Genomic DNA, 23,227 nt, shown 5'->3' with positions numbered 1-23,227 from the left:
ATTGGGACATTGAAGGGTCCTCTAGGGTCAGTGTGAGGATAGACCCAGCCTCTTAGGAAGTCATTTTCACTTCCCGGCTGGACTGGGTGATAATGGTGTTAGAGGGACCCAGGGGGATCCCGAAACTGGACAGCTTAACTTCACCATTGGCAAAGGCCCTTCCTCTAAAACCAATAAACACTTCACATGCCAGGCTTTGTGTGAGGCATCAGAATGACAAAAATGAAATCCATTCTCTGCACTCAAGGAGTTGACAGTCTAATGGGAAGGCACATCCTGGAAAAACATACTCTTGGGCATGAGCATAAACACATAAGCTCAGTCACAGTTGACTGCCATTATGTGCGAAGCACTGTGTCACACTTCACAAGCATGTGTTTTGACAGAGCAAACCTAGCCCATTTTAATATATAGTTATTTCTAGCTCCTTGGGATTATCAAATTATTTGAAGATGAAGATTTGAAGCTGGAGGGTTTAACACAAGTTACATAGTTCAAGAGCTGTCAAGAAGGTAGACATCCAAAAAGCTGCACATTTTCCAACTAGTCTATCCTTATATCTGCCCCACCCAAGGTCATTCGAACATCTGCTAAACACATATTAGGCATCAGGTAAATTTCTGTTGAATGAAATTTACATACTGTTTGAAAGGAATTACAGAAACTCAAATACAAAATCAAGAAGCAATGACAGTTTTGTCACTACCCTGATTTCAGAAAGTGAGACTGGCCAAGATTAACACATTGGACTAACGGATGACAGGCAACAGTCACAAAACATATTCCACTACTTCCCACCATCAATGAGGAAATTTGTACAGCACTAAGGAGAAGGCTCATTTGGTAGCTCCACCTTGGATGACCTGGAATGATGGGAGCAAACCCTCACCTCGGGTACTATGATGAAAGACTCACTGTTTGCATGCCTTCTGGTAGACTCTACAGCAGCTAGGGAGTAAATTCCCCCACTACATTTGTGGGTATATGCATTGACATGGATTTCCTCATTCCACTGTAGGGGAAAAAATACAAGCCCCTTCTTTGAGTAGAATATAAGAGTCTCTCTCTATATATATGGAACAAATCACTTAAATAAGAATGCTTTATTGGGGCGCCTGGGTGGCTCAGTTGGTTAAGCAGTTGCCTTTAACTCAGGTCATAATGCCAGGGGCCTGGGATCAAGCCCCAAAACAAGCTCCCCGCTCAGCGGAAGTCTGCTTCTCCCTCTACCCCTCCCCCAGCTCGTACTCCCTCTCCCTTTCTCTCTCTCTCTCTCTCAAATAAATAAAGGCCAAAATTCAGTTCCAAGGCAGGCACCGTTGGGTGGGGTGGTGTAGCACCAATCACATTTTGTGTGACAAGTTCAAAAAAAGAAAGAATGCTTTACACATTCTTTGTGCTGGCAAGAAAAATAAAGAATACAGAATGTTTACTTCTCGGGAGGCTAAAAAAACTTGTTTGCTGATTAATGAAATTGAGGTAAAAGCATCAAATATGATTAGATTTACTATTAAGTCCTCCTCATAAGTGACACATCTCTCTTCTGTTTTCCTAGTTTTTAATCTAAAGAGACAATGATTCTTGCTAAATTGTTTTACTCATGGAGCCCATCCTAACCCATCTAAAATGGGGTCATCTATGATTCTGTAGACATCAAGGTTTGTGAAACCGGTTTTATGCAATCGTGGGCAGTCATAAAACAGAGTAGGTGATGCTATTAGGCCAGAAACTGTACCTGTTGTTAATCTCCTCAGATGGGGAATTAGCTGAAATTGAACTTGCGATTTTGTTCTTTCCTGCCTTAAACTGAATCCTTTGTTTCAACAACAAAAACATTCAATAAGCTGAATCAAATAAAAGGGTTTTCAAAAGTCCGCAAACTTGAAACACTATATATAGTCTTATTCTTTTACAAAACCGTATTCCTCAGGGTTCCTGAGGTTGGTCATAAAGAATTCTCACGTAGGATATAAGCTGGGGTTGCGTTGCTTCTTCTGCAAATGTGGGGAGGACAGTTTCCAATTTATTTCCACCAATAATAACAGACTGCCATGTATTTAGACCTTGTTATATTGTAAGTGCTAGCTGCTTTGCAAACATTTATTTAATTCTGACAGAAACCCGGTGAGGCAGCCATAATCTCTGCTTTACACATGAGGGGGCTGGTCCAGAGTGGTTCCTGCCACACAGAACGTGACTGATGATGGGGCACAACCCCAACAGCCCCTGCCTTGCAACTGAATTTCGGCCTCGATAGCAAATGACCAAATTTAATTATCCAACATTAATCAAACTCTTAGTTGTCTGTGGTAAAAAAAATACCATAAACACTTGTCCCCAGATATTACAGTCGAAGACCATTTGAATGATCCTACCGAACATACAAAGGCGAAAAGATGGTTAGGTGAGGGTTACATAAAAGCCAATGACACCCTATTATGTTCTCCCCTTTCTTGAGAACAGAAAATCACCCCAAATATTTTGTAAGTCTTTTTGTTAACTTTTGGTTTATTTTTCAATCTTATAACAATATGAAACAGCTTAATTGCCTAACCAGTATCAGGCAATGATGAAGTACATGAAGGAAGAAATATTCCCCATGCACTTCGGTTACCTACCAGCTACAGCCCTTTGCAGCAGCTCTAATTGGCCCTTTCTGGCTCTACATTCCTAATTTGTATGTCTACATGGTCTTCTGAAAATATATTTTGAATCCAAAAATGAGACCAGAAATCCTGCGCAATTCAGGAGTCTTGACTTTCCTACACATTTACTCCCTGCACTGGCAGGAAAAAATCAGGGCTAGGAGTATATGAAATAACTTAATACTTTACAAAGCATCCTACCCATTGGCCAGACAAACAGGGAGGATCCACACACCTTGTAAGTCAGTCAGGAGCCAAAAATTCCTGTTAAGACTGTAACTAAGGAGTCTCCATCTCCAATGGCCAACTGTCCCCGCAGACTGGCTCAGACTCGGGGTTGTTAAAAAAAGAAAAAGAACCCAGGATCTGATCTGTCTAGGAGCTGTGTAATGAGAAAACTGAGGGGAAAAGACTATTGGTCAGAATTTTTTAAACAGAATTCCAGAATTCTACTTCTTAATCTGGCTTTGGCCAAGGCAATGGGATCATATCACCAGATTACCAACATGGCTGAACTTAAGACATGCATGCATTAGAACGGCCAATCTCTAGACTGAGTGCCTCTATCCCATTTCTACTCTATGTTACAATTCTTCTTGGAGAGCAGACACCTCACATTACATTTCCTACAGTCTTATAGGGAATTTTTATGAGTCTGCCAAGAATAATAATCTTGAAAGAACTTTATAGGATATCCCATATAGCAGTCACCAGTCACATGTAGCTACTGAGTGCTTGGCAAGTGGTTAAAGCAACTAAGGAACCAGACTTTAAGTTTCATTTCATCTTAATACAAATTTATTTAAATAGCCACATGTGGCTACTGTATTAGACAAAATAGTCCTAAATACTACGGGAGTTAATTTTCAGCAAATAAAAATGCATTTTAAAAACTGAGCTTTTTCTTTCTTAACAGACACCAAAACAGCGTGGAAATCACATTATTTGTTCATAAAGAATCTTTCTCTGGATAAATCCATGAGGCCAAGAATAAATTATTGCCACCCAGTCAGGAAAAAGGAAATAGGCACATTCAATGGTAGCTCAGCTTCAAGCTCTCAGGTAGTCTTATTTCCAGCATTTCTCTTTGTTTGCCTCTGAAGCTATTCCAATCTTACCTTAATCAAAAGAACCATTTCTTCTCCATCGTTGGCAGCATCTCACTGGGCAGAGGTAATGAGCTGGGGATCAGGACCTTCCTATCATCTAACCTGGAAGTTGACTTTTTCCAGACATAATGGCAGACACACCAAAGAAAACTTTGTAGCCACCCCATCATTGTAATGGCCCAGTAAGAAAAAGAAAAAAAAAAAATTAAAAAATAAAGAGGCTTTGAAACTCAAGAGGAAGATGGACTTGGGACTGAAAAGGAAGAGAGGAGGGCCATTTCCCCTGGACAGTTTTTCCAAGTCCACCCATGAGGAAACTCTGCAATTTCAGGAGACTCGAAAGACTTTTCTATGTGAATTTTCCGGTGCTGACTGAGATAGGCACTTCTGCTGAAGCATTTCTCACAGTCAGTGCATTTGTAAGGTTTTTCTCCCACATGAGTCCGCCGGTGCCTGATAAGATTAAAGCTCTGACTGAAGCACTCGCCGCAGTCAGGACACTTATAAGGTCTCTCTCCTGTGTGCGTCCTTTGGTGAATCACCAGGGTGGAACTTTGACTGAAAGTTTTCCAACACTCTGAACACCGGTAAGGTTTTTCTCCCGTATGCGTTCTCTGATGTCTAATGAGATGAGAGCTGAGACCAAAACGCTTTCCGCATTCACAACATTTGTACGGTTTCTCCCCTGGCTGGAGTCTGCATTCCTCTATCACACCGCAGTTCTGACTCAAGCTTTCCTCATGTTCGGAACTTTCATAGGGCTTTTCGCCTGTGTGGGTTTTCCGGTGTGTAATTAGGTTTGAACTCCGACTGAAACTCTTCCCGCATTCTGTACACTGATAGGGCTTTTCTCCCGTATGAATTCTCTGATGCTTTATTAGGGTCGAATTACAACCAAAGTTTTTTCCACACTCAAGACATTTGTAGGGCTTCTCACCTGTGTGTGTCCGCTGGTGGCGAATCAGGCTGGAACTCTGACTAAAACTCTTTCCACAGTCAGGGCACTTATAAGGTTTTTCTCCAGTGTGAATCCTCTGGTGCTCTATTAGGACATAACTGTGGCTGAAGCATTTCCCACAAACAGGACATTCGTATGGCTTTTCACCAGTATGTGATCTGTGGTGCTGAATCAGGTGGGAGCTGCTACTAAAGCTCTTCCCACACTCAGGACATTTATAGGGTTTCTCTCCTGTGTGAGTCCGCTCATGGATAATGAGATGGGAGGTGTTGCTGAAGCTTTTCCCACATTCACCACACTGGTAGGGCTTCTCTCCCGTGTGCGTCCTCAGATGTTGAATCAGGTGAGAGCTGTTACTGAAGCATTTCCCACACTCGGAGCATTTATAAGGTTTTTCTCCCGAGTGGGTTCTCTGGTGAATTCGCAAATGCGAACTGTTATTGAAGCTTTTCCAACATTCAGGACATTTGTAGGGTTTGTCTCTGAAGGTTGAATTCTGCTGGACAGAGCCACCGCCCTGTTCCCCTGGGTCCCAACTCCAGCGATTGGGTTTTTCATCTTTTCCTGTAGAATTTCCCCGATTCTCTGACTTGCCACCATTCTCATAGGAATCATTACACCAGATCTCATCTCCTTGGGACCATGTCAATGAAATTTCTTTTGTACCCTCATGCTTACAATTTTGCATGCCATCTCTTTTAGACCACTTTGAGGCTCTCTCTTTCTCTGCCTTGGAGTTATTGTGTTGAACAGTTTCCAAATTATTCTTACTTTCATGTCCTGTAAGAATAAACAAATGTTCTAAATACATTCCCTAATCTCTGCCGGGGGAAGGAAATTCTGAATTGCAGTGGAAGGGAGGGAATAGCAGAGTAAAACCTCATAAATTCTTTTATATTTAAAAAAAAAAAAAGTTTAAAACTGGTTTTATTTTTTTATACTCTAAGTGTTCAGGAGAAGCAAGTGAATTTTTTGTGCTTGATAACAACACTAATGAAGTATTTGAACAGCTGTCAGCAATTACCAAGGAGGGGCATACTGATCTAAAAACTTCATTAAACTTTATTCTAGAAGACCTAAAAGAAAAAAGGGGATCTGAGTAGGGGAGAAACTGAATAAGACACATTCTAAAGGGAAAACTTGATGATACTTTAGTTAAAATCTGAGAAAATACAGAAATAACAATGATACCTATTATTTATTAAGAACAATAGCTTGGCATGTAGTATCTTGTTAATCCTAAAAAATATGAGACAGATATTCATTTTTCTTAAGGATGAAAAAATGGAGGTTGTAAAAGTTAACATGGTTTGTAGGCAACTGAGCAGGAATCAAAGTTTGTCCGATTCAAATGCTCCGTTCTTTCCACACAGTCTATAGCACTCCATGGCACATCTTACATTGAATTTCCAATGGATTCAGATCAATTTCTTGATCTCTCACCTGTAAAAGGGCTTTTCGAATTCTCCCTCTCCTTGAAGCCACTAGAGTCTGAGACCAACAGTTTTTGGTCTTGCTCCATCAGTGGTCACAGCAGGGTAGGGATCAGAAATCCTGTGGAAGGAAACAGGTTATGTTTGCAGGCATCAGCTAAAATGTGTTCTTTTTCTTTCCTTCCCAACCAGTGCAACATAACCACAGTAGGCACCCAGGCTGAAAAAAAGAAACATGGTCTTTTGAAGTCTTTTTTTTTGGGGGGGGGGGGGAATCTTATCTCAGATGCAAGTGTTTCAAATTAACTTTTTCGAAGGCAATGTCAATAAAAAAATTAAATCTTCACATTAAAGTCTGAGGATCAAGCTTCAAAAACAGAAGAAATACTAATACTCATTGTCCACTCAGAGTTTAGATACAGTTCTAATTGAAAACATGAAGGGGTTTTTTTGGAAACAGTAACAATAGCAGGACTTCAAAAAAATGGATATGTAGGTCTAAGAAGCTTGTTCAGAAAGAAAAGCTGGCCCTTGACAGAAAGATGAAACATTTGAAGTTCAATTTCAAAATGAAGTTAGAATTTATATCAGAAAAAAAAAAAAGAAGAAAAAGAAAAAATAGGACAAAGCAGGGCGAGAATAATTATAGCCTATAACCCCTAAAGATAAAAAGGAAGGTAATGAGAGAACTCTTCCTTGCCTCTGACTTTCTCACTCTATCATAATCACAATATTCCTTTTAGCCTAAACTTTATGGAGTCAACTAGGATTCTTGACCTACTTTAAGGTACTGATCTATCACTGGAAGGCAGGTATATATGGGCTTGCAATTCATTTCAGGGTCTAGAGAACAGTATTATATGGGGAAAACAAGAGCCTAAAATAAGGATGTACAAAGGCACACATGGAAAACAGAACAAAACAAAAAGTTGTTTGGGGGAGTAAAAAAAGGTGTAATTTTTACTTTATCACAGCCTATTATGTGCCAGGAAGTAAGCTAAATACTTTACTCTCATTTAAATTTCATAATGGCCCTTGGGGGTCTATAAACAATTACCAGTATGTTATTACAGATGAACAAAAAAGACATTAATAAACTTTCCCAAGGTCATGCAACCAGAAAGCAGTAGAGCAGAATTCAGTCCCAAGCCTGTTTGGCTACTGACTTTCACTCTTACCTATTACAGTAAACCAGAGGAGGCGGCAGAGCTGGGCACAACCCCAAACTTCAAATGAATCTCAAAGAGTACCTTTATTTTGGAAAACATTAACTGGATTAAAAAAAAAAATTCTACATCTGTAGCCGTGATATCAAACGGAGCTGGCATTCCCTAAGCACTCTCAGGAACTACGGATTTGTTACAGGAAAAGGGGACACTAGTCTAAATGACAAATAGCCCTAGCGTTTGGGCGGAGGGGAGGGGGGAGTTCACACCTCTAAAAGGGGGAAAAAAAGAAAATTGTTCCTATGGAGTAATAGGTTTTGCTGTCCGAGTTATCGATTTCCATCAAAGTCTTTACAAACGAAGTAAAAGTCCATGTAACAGAGACCCGTGCGGCACTTTCCCAGCTAAGAAACTACTAACTTTGGTAGCAGGGGCCCTTGAGGAACACTGGCTCAGCAAATGGGTAGCAAACTCGGGCCATAAATGGTATTACAAGGCTGTCCCTTAGATGTCATTCCACAAAGATGAGCTGTTTTCACTGTCCCTGAGCAGAGGTGCTTAGGATGGGGCTGCGCTTTGAATTAAAGTCTTCCAAAGAAAATGCACTGCCTGAAGCTCAGAAGAACCGCTGGCAGGGGGCAGAGGCTGGGTGCACTGCGCGGTGAAGATCCAAGAGGCCAGACCGTCTCCAGCCGACAAGCTCCTTTAAGGGACCCGCCTGGCCAGGGCGGCGAGGGAGGCGAGGGCAGCGCGATGGCCGGGGCGGCGGGAGACCCCGGGCCCCGGCCCCTCGCAGCCGCGGGATCCCCCTCCTGGCACACTCTGCAGCCTGGATGGTGCAGTGGCCACTCCTCCAGCCCGCAGCCCTTGGCTCCCTTCCCCCCAGAAGGAACTCACAGTTCCGGGGGCCACACACGAGGCGCCCAGCACCCCAGCAGGCCCTGCTGTCCCGGAGCAAGGAGCCCCCAGCTCCTCCCGACCCCACCAACCCAGGGTCCTAAACTCCCCAGCCCGGAAGACACAGACAGGAAGTCACCCTAGCCCCCCTGCAGGCTATGCCTCAGTCTCTCTAGGAAGCAGGGATGGCCAGGTCTCGATGGTCTTAACCCTTACGGTCCCGGACCAAAAAGGACGTGCTGGCGGATTTCCTTCCCTCGAGCTGTCCGTGGTCTGTCCGCTCGATTCTCGCTCCTCACACTTGCCAGGAGCCTTATAAAAGGGGCCGACTGGAGCGAATACTTTCCCTTGCCACCAGGGCATTGATCGGCTTTATAATCATCAGTACAAGAGAAATGAATCTAGCATTTACTAAGCTCCTGTTGTTGCCGTTGCCACCGCTGTGAACAGGGATGTATATTTAGCTACCTGCGAAACAGCTGAACAGCTGAGGCATCCACCCACGCACAAAAACACTTAGTTAACAAGGCGCCCTTACTAATAACACCCGGAGAAGCCCTTGAACTCTGGTCTTTCATCACAGAGAAAATGGAAGGCAATCCCTTGTCTCCCCCATAGCAAGCCTACAAATCTACGTCTGCTCCCTAACCACTCTCTCCCTCCTGTTGCAACGGAGGATTGGTCTACATTTAAAAGGAGCCCTTTCCTGGTACTCACTTTCCTTCCCACCTTCTTGGAATCCTTACACTAACAACTAACCTCTCAATTCTACCACTTCCATCCCAAAATAGTTCTTAGGCTTTTCCCCCCATCTCTCACAACGTTTTCATTTAATGGTTTTCCCACTGACCTTTTTTTTTTTTTTTTTTAAGATTTTTATTTATTTGCTAGAGAGAGAGATACAGAGCGCAAGCACAGGCAGACAGAGTGGCAGGCTAGAGGCAGAGGGAGAAGCAGGCTCCCTGCCGAGCAAGGAGCCAGATGTGGGACTTGATCCCAGGACGCTGGGATCATGACCTGAGAGGAAGGCAGCCGCTTAACCAACTGAGCCACCTAGGCGTCCCTCCCACTGACCTTTTAACTCATTTCTCCCGCAGGAAAAACAATAAATCACCAACATCACCATTGACCTCTGTGCTGGTATTTTTCAGTTCCCAAGTCTTCTTTCGGGAGTTTTGAGCCTGCTGTGAATTCCTCTCTTCTAGAAACACTTCCATTGTAACAGAGCCTTGTTAATCTTTAGTTACCTTTGCCCTAGATTATATTATCATCTTTAAAATAAATGAGAACTTTCACAAAACAACATGAACATAAGACATCAGTGTAATTTTCTTTTAGATTGTTTTATTTATTTGAGAGAGAGAGTGAGCCTGCACAAGGGATTGAGGGACAGAAGGAGAGGGAGAGAAGCCGACTCCCTGCTGAGTATGGACACCAATTTGGGGCTCATTCCCAGGAGCCTGAGATCATGTCCTCAGCCAAAATCAAAAGTTCACTAGTCAACCAACTGAGTTATCCAGGCACCCCAAGATCTTGGAGTATCTTATATAAACTGATAATAGAAACACTCTTAAAGTGACACCACATTATCCTCATTATCCTCCAACATCTTTAGCAGTCCTGATAGTCTCTTTTGCAAGCTCGGTCTTCTCTAAATGTTGAGGTTCCTTAACGCCGTCCCAGGATTTCTCTCTTATCCTGAAATGTCCTCTGTCTGAGCAACCTCATTCACTTCCACATTTTAAAATACCTCCTGTGGGGCACCTGGGTGGCTCAGTGGGTTAAATCCTCTGCCTTGGGCTTGGGTCATAATCTCAGGGTCCTGGGATCAAGCCCCTTGGCCTCTCTGCTCAGCAGAGAGCCTACTTCTCTTCTGGCCTCTTGTGATCTGTCTGCCAAATAAATAAATAAATAAATAATAAAATCTTTTTTAAAAGTTAATAAATAAAAACTAAAATACTTCCTGTGCAGACGACTCACAAATTTTATATCTCCAGCCAAGCTACACTTCTGAGCTCTTTACTGTTATCACCAATGGGCTACTTGACATCTCATCCTAGGGATCTCAGTAACACCTCAAAACCAAAATGTCAAAAGTGAGGATCTTCTCTCTGACTTTCTTCTCCCATATATGCAAACGAACACAAAATAAACCTGTTCTCCTTCCGATTTTCCCTCCCAACCAACCATCCAAATCTGCAGAAGCCCAGAAGTCCTTTTCGGTACCTACTTTCCCCCTCCCTTCCTGTATACAATCCACAGGCCTCATCTGTTGTGTACTTCACACAGAATCCTCAAACCCAGATACTTCTCCCAACCACCTGCGCCACCCTAAATTCAGACAACTATCACCTTCACCTGAAGGATTTCAGTAGCACGCTAACAATCCTACAAATACCCATTGTCCCTTCTCATCCAATCTCCTCAACGAGCCCAGAGTGATCCTTTCCGAAGATAAATTTGAATCTGACACCTTTCCTCACCTAGTCAAAACCCATTATTAATCCTTTAGACTTCAGGTCTAAAGCTTTCCTCACTTCCTCACAAAAGCTTTCCACACCCTTCCTGACAGGGACAAATCCCTGTTATGTGCCCTTCTAGCACCACATTTCTCTCCAAGGCCTATCTTCTGACTGCAACATAATTTTTATTTGTGTGATTGTTATTTTATTTTGCCTCCCCAAACATATGTCAAGCTCCATGAACGCAGAGTTCATCCCTGTTTTTGCTCACCATTCTATCTTAGAACCTAGCACAGTGTCTGACTCTAACAAACATTTGTCAAGAGCCTCCTATGCCCCTGTTACTGTATATTGTTAGGCACTGAGGGAGGATATAACAAAATAATGTGGAGGAGATCATCAACAAGCAACCCAACCACGTCTATTTAATCTATAAACCTATGTATATTTCTCTCTCTCATGCTGAGGGAGGTCTACTATTTTGGTTAAGGTGGTCATGAATGTTCTCTCAGATGAGATATTTTAGCAAAAATCTGAAAGAAGAAAAAGTAAGAACCATACAGTTATCTATCTAAACAATTAGAACAGAGGAGCAGTAAGAGAAGAGACCTTGAGATGGGAATGTGTTTGACCTGTTCAAAAACAGTAAGGGGCAAGTGAGATGAACAATGGGAGGAAATAAGACAGAGAAGTCAGGCCCCATAGTCCATTGATGGACGCAGAAATGCATCACTCAGATTCCCTTTTAAGAAAAGACTCATTGGGGCGCCTGGATGGTTGAGTCAGTTAAGCGTCTGACTCTTGATTTCAGCTCAGATCATGATCTCAGGGTCCTGAGATTGAGCCCTGTGCTGGGCTCCATGCTGGCTGAGCCTGCTTAAGATTTTCTATTTCCCTCTCCCTCTGCCCTTTCTCTCCACCCCCTCAAATAAGTAAATAAATAGATAGATAGATAAATAGATAGATAGATAAATAAGGCTTGCTGCCCAATGTCTGGGAGTGCTATGAGCAGAGAGCTCTCAGCTCTCAGCCCCCCTCAAGGATTGTCTCCATTGCAGAGAACAGCCTCTCCCAAAGTCACAGTCTTCCTGGGCAGCCCGAAACAATGACTGATAGAGGCAGAAGTATAAAAGCCTGGACCTTTGCACCCAAAGCAGACAACTCCCATGAACAACTTCAGCTCCTAACTTGGCGGTGCGGTGGGCAGGAGAAGCTGTGGTCAGCGCCTCCAGGTCAGAGGCGAACCTCCCCTTCGGCTCAGGCCTGAGTTCTTGCCCTCCCTTCCACATCTGAGACTGGCTTCAGGAATGAATAAATGAGTGAATTTGCTCATCAAATCTTCTTATATTGTAGGAGGCTGTGACCGATATCTGACCCCCCAAGGTAGCAGGTGAGCTGAACACAGAATCCGGTGTCATTCTTCCATTCCAAGCACGTAGGACACAGTAGGAGCCGATGGCTATTGAATGCTTTCATAAACTCCTCGGATGTAAGGTCGGGAAGGCAGAGGAGGTTTATCCTTGGGTGAAGCTGGGAAAATTCATCAAGTCCTTTTCTTTTTTTTTTTTTAAATATTTATTTATTTATTTATTTGACAGAGAGAGATCACAAGCAGGCAGAGAGGCAGGCAGAAAGAGAAAAGAGGAAGCAGGCTCCCTGCTGAGCAGAGAGCCCGATTCGGGACTCGATCCCAGGACCCTGAGATCAGGACCTGAGCCGAAGGCAGAGGCTTTAACCCACTGAGCCACCCAGGTGCCCCTCATCAAGTCCTTTTATTCCTTCTTCCATATCCCTTGTTTCTTTTGTTCTTTCATTTGTTTATTCAACCGACACTGAGTGTCACCTAACTTCCCGAGAGGGCCCCCCTGCACTGGGGTAGGGATCGCTCGCCCTTGCCCCTGGCTGGCTGACTAAGGGCGCTGGCAGAGGAGGCTTGTGCCCTTCCCCAGCCACAGCTGTTTTCAGGCAGCCGTGTCACTGAGAACAACGGTTGCAACTGTCTTACATGGGTTCTCTTGGGGGGGGGGGCGGTTTCAGCCTCACATTGCAACTTACCTTACTTGCAGTTGTTTAAACCATGAGGACTATATTCTTCACCTAAGAAATGTCTAAAGTAGGCACTGGGATAGATTGGGCCACCCAAAAATTCTCCTGCGTCCAAGAGAGGGAGGGGCTTGGTACTTGCTGTCAACTGAATTAAGTCTCTTCAAAATTCTTACGTTGAAGCCCTAACCCTTAGTGTGATGATCTTTGGCCACAGGGCCTTCAGGTGGCAAGTACGTTTAGGTTAGAGGCGGTCATGAGAGTGGGGCCTCATAATGGGATTATTAGAGCTCTGATAAGAGTAGACTACAAAGATCTTTCTCTCTCTCCTCTATGCGAGGACACAGTCGGAAGGCAGCTGTCTATAAGCCAGGGACAGAGCTCTCACCAGAAGCCCACCATGCTGGTGCCCTGATCGGACTTCCAGGCTCCAGAATGACGAGAAAGTAAATATCTGTTGTTTAAGCCACCCCAGCCTGTGCCATTTTGTTATGGTTCTCTGTTACTTGAGCAGACCAACGCAGTACTGCGCTGACGATGTGATCATAATGGCTTGCGTGAAATCGTCAGTTGTCATGTTTTATTCTTTGCAGGGATATTTGCATTTCAAAGGAGAAGGTGGTTAGAATGGTGGTGTCCCTGTCCCTTGTTGGCAGGGGGACAAAGCCATGGACATACAGAGATTTGCTACTGCAGTGATCCTTAATCCACGAACCTTTGTGCCTGATTCAACGCCTCCGGGTGCAGTCAAACAGAGCAGAGACTTGGCTGAGCAACAGAGTATGGACTGGCACAGAGCAACAAAGGCATCAGAAGTCCAAGAGCCATCCATCCCCAACGCAGAGGATTGCTTGGGTTGAAACTGATACTGAGGACATCCTGCCATCTTTTTTGAAGGTGGGTGGGTGGCTGGCTCGGAGGTTGGCAGGGGCAAGACACGTCCAGGTTGATCAGATTCTGTGCTACAGCAAGGCAAAGGATCAACAGAAACAAGCCTACATCGTGCCTCTCTCATAATCACACAGGAGGGCTCTTTCCTTAGTTCTAGTAAATGCTGAGGACTCTAAACTGCGTCAGCAGGGGGCCCCAGAGGCAGCTGTTTGGCAAAATGTACGTGACTGCAGTGACTGAATCCTGTGTAAGCTTGGAGTCTTGACACAAACACAAAGTGGTATTTGTACCAATGCGGGTTCACCAGGATAAACCTGGGTGTAAAAGAGGATTACAAGGATTATGGATTCTCTCTAATGTGAACCATTCGGAATTAATTAGCATAGAGGAAGAGAGACTATTGTCCCGAGTGCCAAATAGCACTCTTTAGAATTTCAGAGGTCACTTCTCCTCCTTGGCCACAGATTTTCTCCAAGGTTGTCTTCAAATGTCCTCATCTTGGCACCCATTCTGCTGTAAGCCAGTCTTCCTCCAGAAAGGAAAAATCAAGGCTAGTCAGACCTCATTCCTGGCTAGGGAGAAGAATTCTAGTTCTTGGGGTCAGGTCTAATTCTTGGAGTCTCAGTTCACCTGAGCCATTGATGTGCTTGGGGGATATCATTTGTTACTGAGGGACTGCCAAGAGACAGACTGGGGTAATATTTTGCTGTTGACATTCAAAAATAAGATTTTGCTGCAGGACAACCTGGCATTCTTTGCCAAGCTCTTGTCTTGAGAGAGGATTATTTAAAGTCCTTTTCACATATGAAGGGTCTGCTTTGAGGCTCAAAGAGTTTTTCCTGTAGGGGTTCCCAAAAGAAGACAAAGCCCTTCCTGGGAATAGGAAGCTAGTGCCCCTCCTCCCTCTCCTAGCACCCCTGTCTAGAAATTGTACCCCAGTCACTTATGGTTACCTGACAATCAGTTTTATATTTGTTTCTTTGTTTATTGTTTTTCTCTTTGACTAGTGTGTCGATTCTAGGAGGCAGTGTTTCGTTTATGTAATCACTGCTATAGTCCAAGCATCTAAAACAGTGTCTGGTAGTTCAATAAATATTTACTGGACGAATGAATGAGTTTCCTTTTTCTTCATCTCCCTTCCACATCTAAAGAAGAAAGAGAAGAAGAAATAATTTAATACGAGGGGGTATCTTTAAAACTTTTCAACTCACTCACTGGATTTCCTTTACTTGGAAAGGAAACCCTAAGAACTGGTTTCATAAATTCACATCCTGGAAGACCTCAGGACAGGCCCATCTCTGACTCACTGCTCATTGTTCCGCACTCCAAGTTTGCTTCCTTCGGATTTCTTCTCAGAGTTTGTGGTGTGACAAATGATATTTCTAATGGCCTTGGGCCACTAACTGTTCAGAAAGTGTGTAGAGAAAGTAGAGCCGAAGTCCTGCTGCCTGCCTGTTTCTGGCAAGCAAACCTGGGAATGTGTTACATAGGCAGTGGGGACACTTTCCCAGTCGTGGGTTTAATGGCACTAGGGCTAGGAGGAGCTGCCCAAAAAACACGCTGTGTCCCTGAAGGAAGCCATCCCTTCTTGAGCATCTCTCTAGGAAGGGAGTATGGGTGAGAAGGTGAAGACAGGATTCTGCATCAGAAAACAAGTCTAGCGGGAAAGCCAGTGTATTCAGGTCACTAGATTTAGCAGTCGGCCTTGGGACTTTCCTTTTCTACGAAAGAATAGATGTCCAAGCAAACACCAGCCTGAGTGACCAAGAATGCGCATTTTCACAAAGGATTGGGACCATTACGTTCTTTGTTTACCAGGATCCAGAAAGATCAACCACATTCCTTTGGGATAAATGACACAGTGACTCTTTATTAGGATGGGAAAGGGAAGGAGAGAGAAGGAAGGCACAAAGAACGCGGTGCTTTACAAGATGACATCCACACACTGTCAAGTTCAACGAGTCAGCTCTTACCCGTGACAGTCTCTATTCTAAAATGGAGTCTCATTTAGTATTTTGCTATTTCCTTATTATAGAATTAACAGAATTCTAAAGCCAGTTGGGAAGTAAGAGGTGTCACCCAACCTTCTTTTGTGGATGAAAAAGTGAGCAGCAGAAACATTAAGTAACTTAGATGGGTGACGTTGCAGCCCAAGTGTGAATTATGTCCTTGCTTCATTTTAGTAGGAAACAAATACTTATTTTATGAAAGAAGAATATTGCTGTCTGCTTTCAGGAGACTAATTAATGGAGTTACATAATATTTTAATTAACTTGGAAAGATAATAAGGTCACTGTAGCACCAATGCGACAGACATTTTTGACACTTATGTTACTGGCTTTAGATAGAAACTTAACCATTGTTGAAATTTCTTTGCTACGAAAGCATTTTGCTAATAAATACATATATTGGGTAAATACAGAGACAAAAATTAAACAATGCGGCTGTTCTCACTATAAGCTGAGGAACCTAACAAATATATGCCAGAGAGTTTTTGTGCCCTGTGGTGTCCACTTGCCATGAAATTTTCCAGAATATTTTCAGGTTTATGTATTTTTACTCCTTTTCATGAATGTTATTTATAAAATGTGTGACTACATGTGATTTAATTTTTATATTTTGTATGACTTTTCCATAAATAAATTTTAAAATTAAAAGAAAAAGAATAAAATGGAGTCTTTTCATCTGCCTAAAGGACAAGCCTAGTAAGCTGTTAGTCAATAGTAGGAAACAATGGGCTGCTAATGTAAATTGTCATCATAAAAAGAGTTTTCATGTGCTGAGTGTGCAAAGCTCACCAAGTACTTCCCTACCAGTTTGTCACGTATTCCACACCACATGTCTGTGAAGAGAACAGAACAGGAACCATGCCCATTTTGCAGACAGGAAAACTGAGGATCTGGAAGAGGAAGTGAGTTGCCTAAGCCCATAGAGCCGGTGATGGAGTCGGGTTTTTTATTTTAATTTTTTTAAAGATTTATTTAGAGAACGAGCATGTGAGTAAATTGGGGGCGTGGAGGGGTTGGAGTAGAGGCAGAGGAAGACAAGCAGATGACTTGCTGAGTGGGGACCCGACGCAAGGCTAGATCCCAGGACCCCTAGACCATGATGGAGCCAAAATCAAGAGTCAGATGCCCAACATCTGAGCCACCCAGGCAGCCCTGGAGTCCGGTTTCTTACAGCCCTGGTCTTCCAGCCCCCATTCTCAATGTGTCTTTCACTACATTTGGACTCAGCCCTTCATGGTGAGTCACCAATAGAGTGACCATGAGATTATCAAACCAGGACACTCTAGAGAGTGAAAGAGACTCTATGAGAAATTACTCCGAGACAACACCCAGAAGCCAGAACTGTCTCGGGAATATTGGGATGGACAGTCACCTTAATCACTGGGCAGAAGCAGAGGTTGACAACACATTGTCCTGTTCCTATTTCTATGGCAGAAGACATCAATCTTCATCTTTTGGGGGGGGAAGCTTGTGACTTTTCAGTCCTGAGCAGCACAGTTCGATAAACAGACCTGGTTGTTTCAAGTAATGAGGTGGTAGTTCTCTACGGTGGGCCAATGGGTTTGATCAGTTTGGACCCCAAAGCTCAGGAAATATGGCCAGTGTTTGGAAGATGCAATCAAGAATAAAGGAAGGAGGGGTGCCTGGCTGGCTTTGTTGGGGGCATGTGCAACTCTTGATCTTGGGGTTTTGAGTTTGAGCCCCACATTGGGTGTAGAGATTACTTTAAAATAAAATCTTAAAAAAAAAAAAAGAGGGGCGCCTGGGTGGCTCAGTCGGTTAAACGTCTGCCTTCAGCTCAAGTTATGATCCCAGGGTCCTGGGATCGAGCCCTATGTTGGACTCCCTGCTCAGCGGAGAGCCTGCTTCTCCCTCTCCCTCTGCTCCTCCTCCCTGTTTGTGCTTTCTCTTGCTTGCTCACTCTATCTCAAATAAGTAAATAAAATCTTAAAAAAAAAAAAAGAGTAAAGGAAGGAAGGATGAAATGGCTTCTGTTGGAACGAGAGGAGGAGGTTGATGAGAACAGTCAGGAAGGACAACTCGGCAACTCATGATCTGACAGCTGAGCAGCAAGCAACTCGGGGGTTATCAGTGTCCATGTGTTTCTGCTGGGGGAGGCAGATTTCTTTCATGGTTAAGGCCATGAGGCTTGTGGAGTCTACCCCATCTGTCTGGCTAAATTATTTGTTTTCCGGTCCCTGTTAATATCTCAGTGGTCCCGTGATATCTGTTATGACAAGAGCTTGCTTCTGGATAGAGCTACTCCTGCAAATGTGCCTGATAACAATGAACAGGAATTAATATTTCTAATAATAGCACATTTCCTTTGCCGAATGCATTTATCATTTTGAATGTTTTTCCCACTGTCTTGAGTTCAAACATGTAAAGTTCTTACATCCGTACCTACCACGTAAGAAGTGCTGTGGTTTTCTATTATTTTATTTCACTGGATTCTCATAAACATCCTACAAACCAGATGAAACAGATATGACAGAAAAGAAAATGAAGCACGCTTTGCCTCAGCTTATTTTCCATTGTTAACCAGCCTGCCTATTTCAACAGCATGACCCTGGGCAGAATTCTTTGAGTCCCACAAAGAACATCTCCAAACCTATGATCTTAAATTCAAGTCTGGACTCCCTCCTGGTCCAGGCCACTGGAATATTTGGTAACACTTGGATATTTGGAACCTTGAAGAGTGTATGCCAGTCCCCAAAAGCTCATCAGCATCTTAAGGCGACAGTATGGCCAGCTGATGGTGTCTGTCTGTGCTGTGTCCTGTCTCACTCACTCTCCATCACCAGCTCAGTAAAACAATGTCCCATCGCAGGAGACACATTTTGGAGTCCACACTACATAGCTGTGTTTGCAAAGGCACTACGGGAGCCAAAAGCACCTGTCTGAGTACATTTTTGCTGCATTTCCAAAAAAAGCTCAGTGAAAGAGGAAAGAATTGGCTTCTTTCAATCACGTGGGAGGGCATTGCTGATTTCTGTCAGCTCCCAGCAGCAAAGGTGGAGGAGTGAGATTGATACAAAAGCAAACTGAGGCTGTTTCTAGGGTAGACATGTAGATGGTTTGCCAAAATCATGTCTTTAAAACAAAAGAAGAATGGAAGGGAAAGGTTACTGTGGGATCGCCCGTTGAGAAAGGTCAGATCTGAGTAGGGATAAGCCACATGGTGCCAGCGCAAGGTCAAAGCCATTTGAGAATTAAATGTGGAAACCAGAAGAGTGAGTGCTTGGGTTTGATTCTGACGAACTTCAAGGCTGGTGACATCTTGTTGGGCACTTCTCTGGAAAGGCCCAGTCCTTGGGACTGGAGGTGAACATTTGCTGGCATATTAGTCAGGGTTCTCCAGAGAAACAGAACCAATAGGAGACAGCAGGGGGAGGGGAGGGAGGCAAAGAGATTTGTTATAAGCAATTTGGTCATGCAGTTATACAGGCTGACAAGTCCCAGGGTCTGCAGAGTGATTAGGCTAGCTGGACACCCAGAAGAAACAACGCTGACTTCTAGCCTGAGTCCAAAAACCTGAAACCTAAGAGCCAGCCTTTTGGTTTGAGTCCAAGACAGGAAGAAACACCAGTGTCCTAGTTCAAGGCTGTCAGGAGGGAAAACTCTTTCTACTCAGGAGAGGGTCAGCCTTTTTTTTTCAGTCAGGCCTTCCCCTGATAGGATGAAGCTTTACCCTCATTAGTGAAGGCAATCTACTTACTCAGTCTACAGATTTAAATGTTAATCTCATCCAGAAACAACCTCACAGAAACACCCGAAATCATGTTTGACCAAATATCTAGGCACCACGGGGCCCAGTCAAGTACTAACCATCCCAGCTGGGAGCACAGGTGCAGCAGAAATGACCAAGAGTCATCCGGGAACTGCTGGAAGCAGACGTCCATGATCTTGGTGCACATGTAACGAGATGTTCAGCTGGCCAGGGCCTTCGGTAGAGTGCTGGAAGTCAGGGAGACATAGGGAAATTAAGACCATGAAACAGCCCACCAGGGAATCAGCACAGCCAAGTATTACTGGTATTCCTGGACTGAGAGCTCTTCCTACATCTGGCTGTTTAGAAAGTCCATCTCAGGGGCGCCTGGGTGGCTCAGTGGCTTAAAGCCTCTGCCTTTGGCTCTGGTCATGATCTTGGGGTCCTGGAACTGAGCCCCACATAGGCTCTCTGCTCAGCAGGGAGCCTGTTTCCTCCTCCTCTCTCTTTCTCTGCCTGCCTCTCTGCCTACTTGTGATCTCTCTCTGTCAAATAAATAAATAAAATCTTTTAAAAAAAAAAAAGCACATCTCAGGCACAGGCTGCATTTACCGCCAAAACAATCTGAAAACCTAAGAAACTGCGACCAGAATTCTATCAGAATCTAGCAAGGATTGTTTCTTCATTGTTTCTCCCCATTTTTATTCATGTATTTACAGGTTTTCATGGAGCGGTGGTATATATGTTGAGTATGTGTTACACTTGACCAAAGGCAAATTTGCCCCCCACGGGACATTTGGCAAAAGTGTAGAGACATTTTTGGTTGTCAAAACTAAGCAGGAGGGTGTGCTACTGGCCTGTTGGTGGAAGCCAAGGGTGCTGCTGATATCCTGCAAGACACAGGACAAACCCTGCCACCAACAGAGAATTATGTGACCCAAATGGCAACACTAAAGGTTGAGAAACCAAGTCCTAACAAAGAAGTTTAAGAAACCAACAGTTGAGAAACCAGCAACTAATTTTACTTCTATACAGTGTTCAATATTATTGCGTGTCTTTTTTTTTTTTTTAAGATTTTATTTATTTACCTGACAGGCAGAGATCACAAGTGGGCAGAGAGGCAGGCAGAGAGAGAGGAGGAAGCAGGCTCCCTGCCAAGCAGAGAGTCCAATGCGGGGCTCGATCCCAGGACCCTGGGATCACGACCTGAGCCGAAGGCAGAGGCTTTAACCCATTAAGCCACCCAGGCACCCCTATTGTGTGTCTTTGATTTAATTTAGTCTATGTGTTGAGTTGTTGGCACTGAATTGTGGACACTGAATGAAATTTATAAATGCATAATATTCCATTGAGTTGATGTGCAGAAATTTCCAAAACTATCCCCTTATTGTTGAACATTAACTTGAGAGGTTTTGTCACTAAACATAGCACTGCAATGAACGTTTTGAAAATACCTTGGTTTGAAATATTTCTTTTGGATTAATCCCTGCTTGGAGAGATACATGTACACACACACAACAAAACAATAAATCATAGCTTCAACACATGGCCTCCCTTTTTAGTATCTTTAAAGAGAGCAGAGAACTAGTATGATGCCAGACTAACATAAATCTCTTTCAAGTAAATAAATGAATGAATAAATAAATAGCCTTCCATCCTCAGAGAATTTATTCAATGCTTTTACATACATCAATTATTCAATAAATATTTACTAAGCACCTAACACAACCAGCCATCGTGCTGGATGCTATAGATATCATGGTGAATAATTTATTCTGTCTAGTGGAAATAGCCATATCTTGGAAGGTACACTTCGGGCAATGCTACTCTTAATTCAAAGTGCTGGGGGAAAAGAAGCGATTTCTTTAATTTTGGAATTTAACATATGCTTAGTGGAAAAAAAAAGAAAGAGAAAAACACCAAGATGTTTATATATATCCATAGTTCCATTACCATTCAAATATAGCTGTTGTCTTGTTGTGTATAAATGTGTAACAAACAACCCCCAAACATAGTGGTTCAGACAATGTATTCATGTCTGTCAGAGTTCTGGGCCTGATGCGTTCAGTGAGGCAATTCTCAGTAGAAGGGTCTCAGATGATGGCATCCAGAGAGAATCTTTCTACACAACCTCCCTGCGTGCCTAGCTCAGGCTTCCTCAGACATGGTGGTTTCTGGGCACTCAGACTTCTTAGGCAGTAGTTGACTTCTCTCAGAGCAAGTGTTCTAAGAGATCCAGGCAGAAGCTAAAAGGCCTCTTAGGACCTAGTTTCCAAAGCCACATAGCATGACTTCAATAGCATTCTGCTGCTCACAGCAGTCCTAAGTCAGGCCACATTCAAGGGAGCACAGGAGCAGGCTGCACTTCTGACTTGTGTACACAGGGCAGAAGGAATTCATGGCGGTCAGCCATGTTGGAGACAAGCTATCTTAATTGCTCATCGTCATCTAGAGCATGTTGATAATTATTCTATGTAACCAAAATATAAGCATTAAAGTCAGGAAGCTGACATTGATAATTATGACTATCTACACAGAATTCACTCAAGTTTTGTCAGGGATTCCAACAGAAAAATCACACACTGTGTTGTGCTATCAAGGCTCTTTAGTCTCCTTTAACTTGGAACAGTTCTTCCCTTGCCACTCATGACCTTGACACTCTGGAAGATTACAGGCAAGTTAGCACATAAGACTTACATAAGACTCTGTGTTATGGGTGGGCTGGTGGAAATAGGAAGTCCCAGACCTCTGTTGCACTCATTTGGAATTTAGACTGTGCCACAGGTCTTTGGAAGGGTCAAAAAATGCTGGTGGCCTGATCCTTCAGAGAAAATATCAAAGTGCTTGACCAGGAGAACCATCAAGGTCCTATTGACTCACCACAGTGTCTCCTTCTTACTTCCATTCTGGTCCTCACCACACCTTCTACTTGACCATGACAAAAGCCTCCTACCTTTGTTCCTGCTGATTCCTCACCAACAAGTCAGTTAACTCATTTCCTTAAAAAGTCACTCAAGGGTCTTCCAGAAGGTGTGCAGTCTCAGTCTTCATTGATCATTCTTCATCCTTTTTCTTGATGTTTTACCTCTATTGTTACGCATGCCAATATCCAAAAGTACAGATTTTCATTGGGGGGATACCATGTGTCAAGCCCTCTGTTAAGTGCCCCCCCGTTCCGGCTCATTTGCTCTTCAAAACAACCCTATAAATTTGGCACTTTCCTCGTTCTACGGACAATGGAATGGGAGCTCAGAGAAGTAGAAGAAGTAGGCCTCTGTTTCACAGCTAGAAAGTGGGAGGCTGGATTAAATTGAATGAGGACCCAGGGTCTCTGGCCCTGATGTCGTTGGCATGTACATGGGACAACAAGACAGTACATGTGAAACAATTAGCAAAGATGTAAGATGTGTTCAATTGCTTTGTTTTCCTAATTTTATTTTATTTTATTTTTTAAAAGATTTTATTTATTTATTTGACAGACAGAGATTACAAGTAGGCAGAGAGGCAGGCAGAGAGAGAGAGAGAGGAGGAAGCAGACTCCCTGCTGAGCAGAGAGCCCGATGCGGGACTCGATCCCAGGACCCTGAGATCATGACCTGAGCTGAAGGCAGTGGCTTAACCCACTGAGCCACCCAGGCGCCCAGTTTTCCTAATTTTATTATGGCTTGTTTTTTCCCCCTCTCCCAACTATAACTGCAACCAGAGCAAAGACTATATTTTCCATTAACTTTATGTTTTAGAACACTCAGTGCTCTGCGGGGCATAAAAAGAGCCCCCAGTAAACTGGTGTGAAGGGACAGTGAGCAGAGAGACTGAATACTTTACAGACTAAATAGAAGGTATGAAATGTTAAGACAAGTTCAGGTTTCACTAAATGCCAGCCAGAGTGAGAATCTGAAACTCAG

General features: G+C 43.5%; 1 protein-coding gene across 2 annotated transcripts; it reads right to left on the bottom strand.

Annotated features, from left to right (window-relative positions):
• Positions 1 to 1,220: 1,220 nt before the first annotated feature.
• ZNF572 (zinc finger protein 572) lies at positions 1,221 to 8,323 on the bottom strand. Of its 2 annotated transcripts, none has more exons than XM_004743542.3 (3): positions 7,324 to 8,323; positions 6,156 to 6,266; positions 1,221 to 5,492 (listed from the first exon to the last, which is right to left on the bottom strand). In XM_004743542.3, the coding sequence occupies exons 2-3, from the start codon at positions 6,232 to 6,234 to the stop codon at positions 3,985 to 3,987; spliced, it is 1,587 nt and encodes a 528-aa protein (XP_004743599.1). In that variant the 5' UTR covers positions 6,235 to 6,266; positions 7,324 to 8,323; the 3' UTR covers positions 1,221 to 3,984. The 2 variants fall into 2 exon arrangements, with proteins under 2 accessions (XP_004743599.1, XP_004743600.1); XM_004743543.3 differs by having other exon boundaries at positions 8,209 to 8,323.
• Positions 8,324 to 23,227: the final 14,904 nt, after the last annotated feature.

The sequence above is a fragment of the Mustela putorius genome, unplaced genomic scaffold (genome assembly GCF_011764305.1).
Source record: "Mustela putorius furo isolate JIRA1106 unplaced genomic scaffold, ASM1176430v1.1 tig00000228_pilon_pilon_pilon, whole genome shotgun sequence".
Lineage (NCBI taxonomy): Eukaryota > Metazoa > Chordata > Mammalia > Carnivora > Mustelidae > Mustela > Mustela putorius.
The sequence above is the reverse complement of the archived record's forward strand: the minus strand, read 5'-3'. Positions and strand labels throughout refer to the sequence as shown.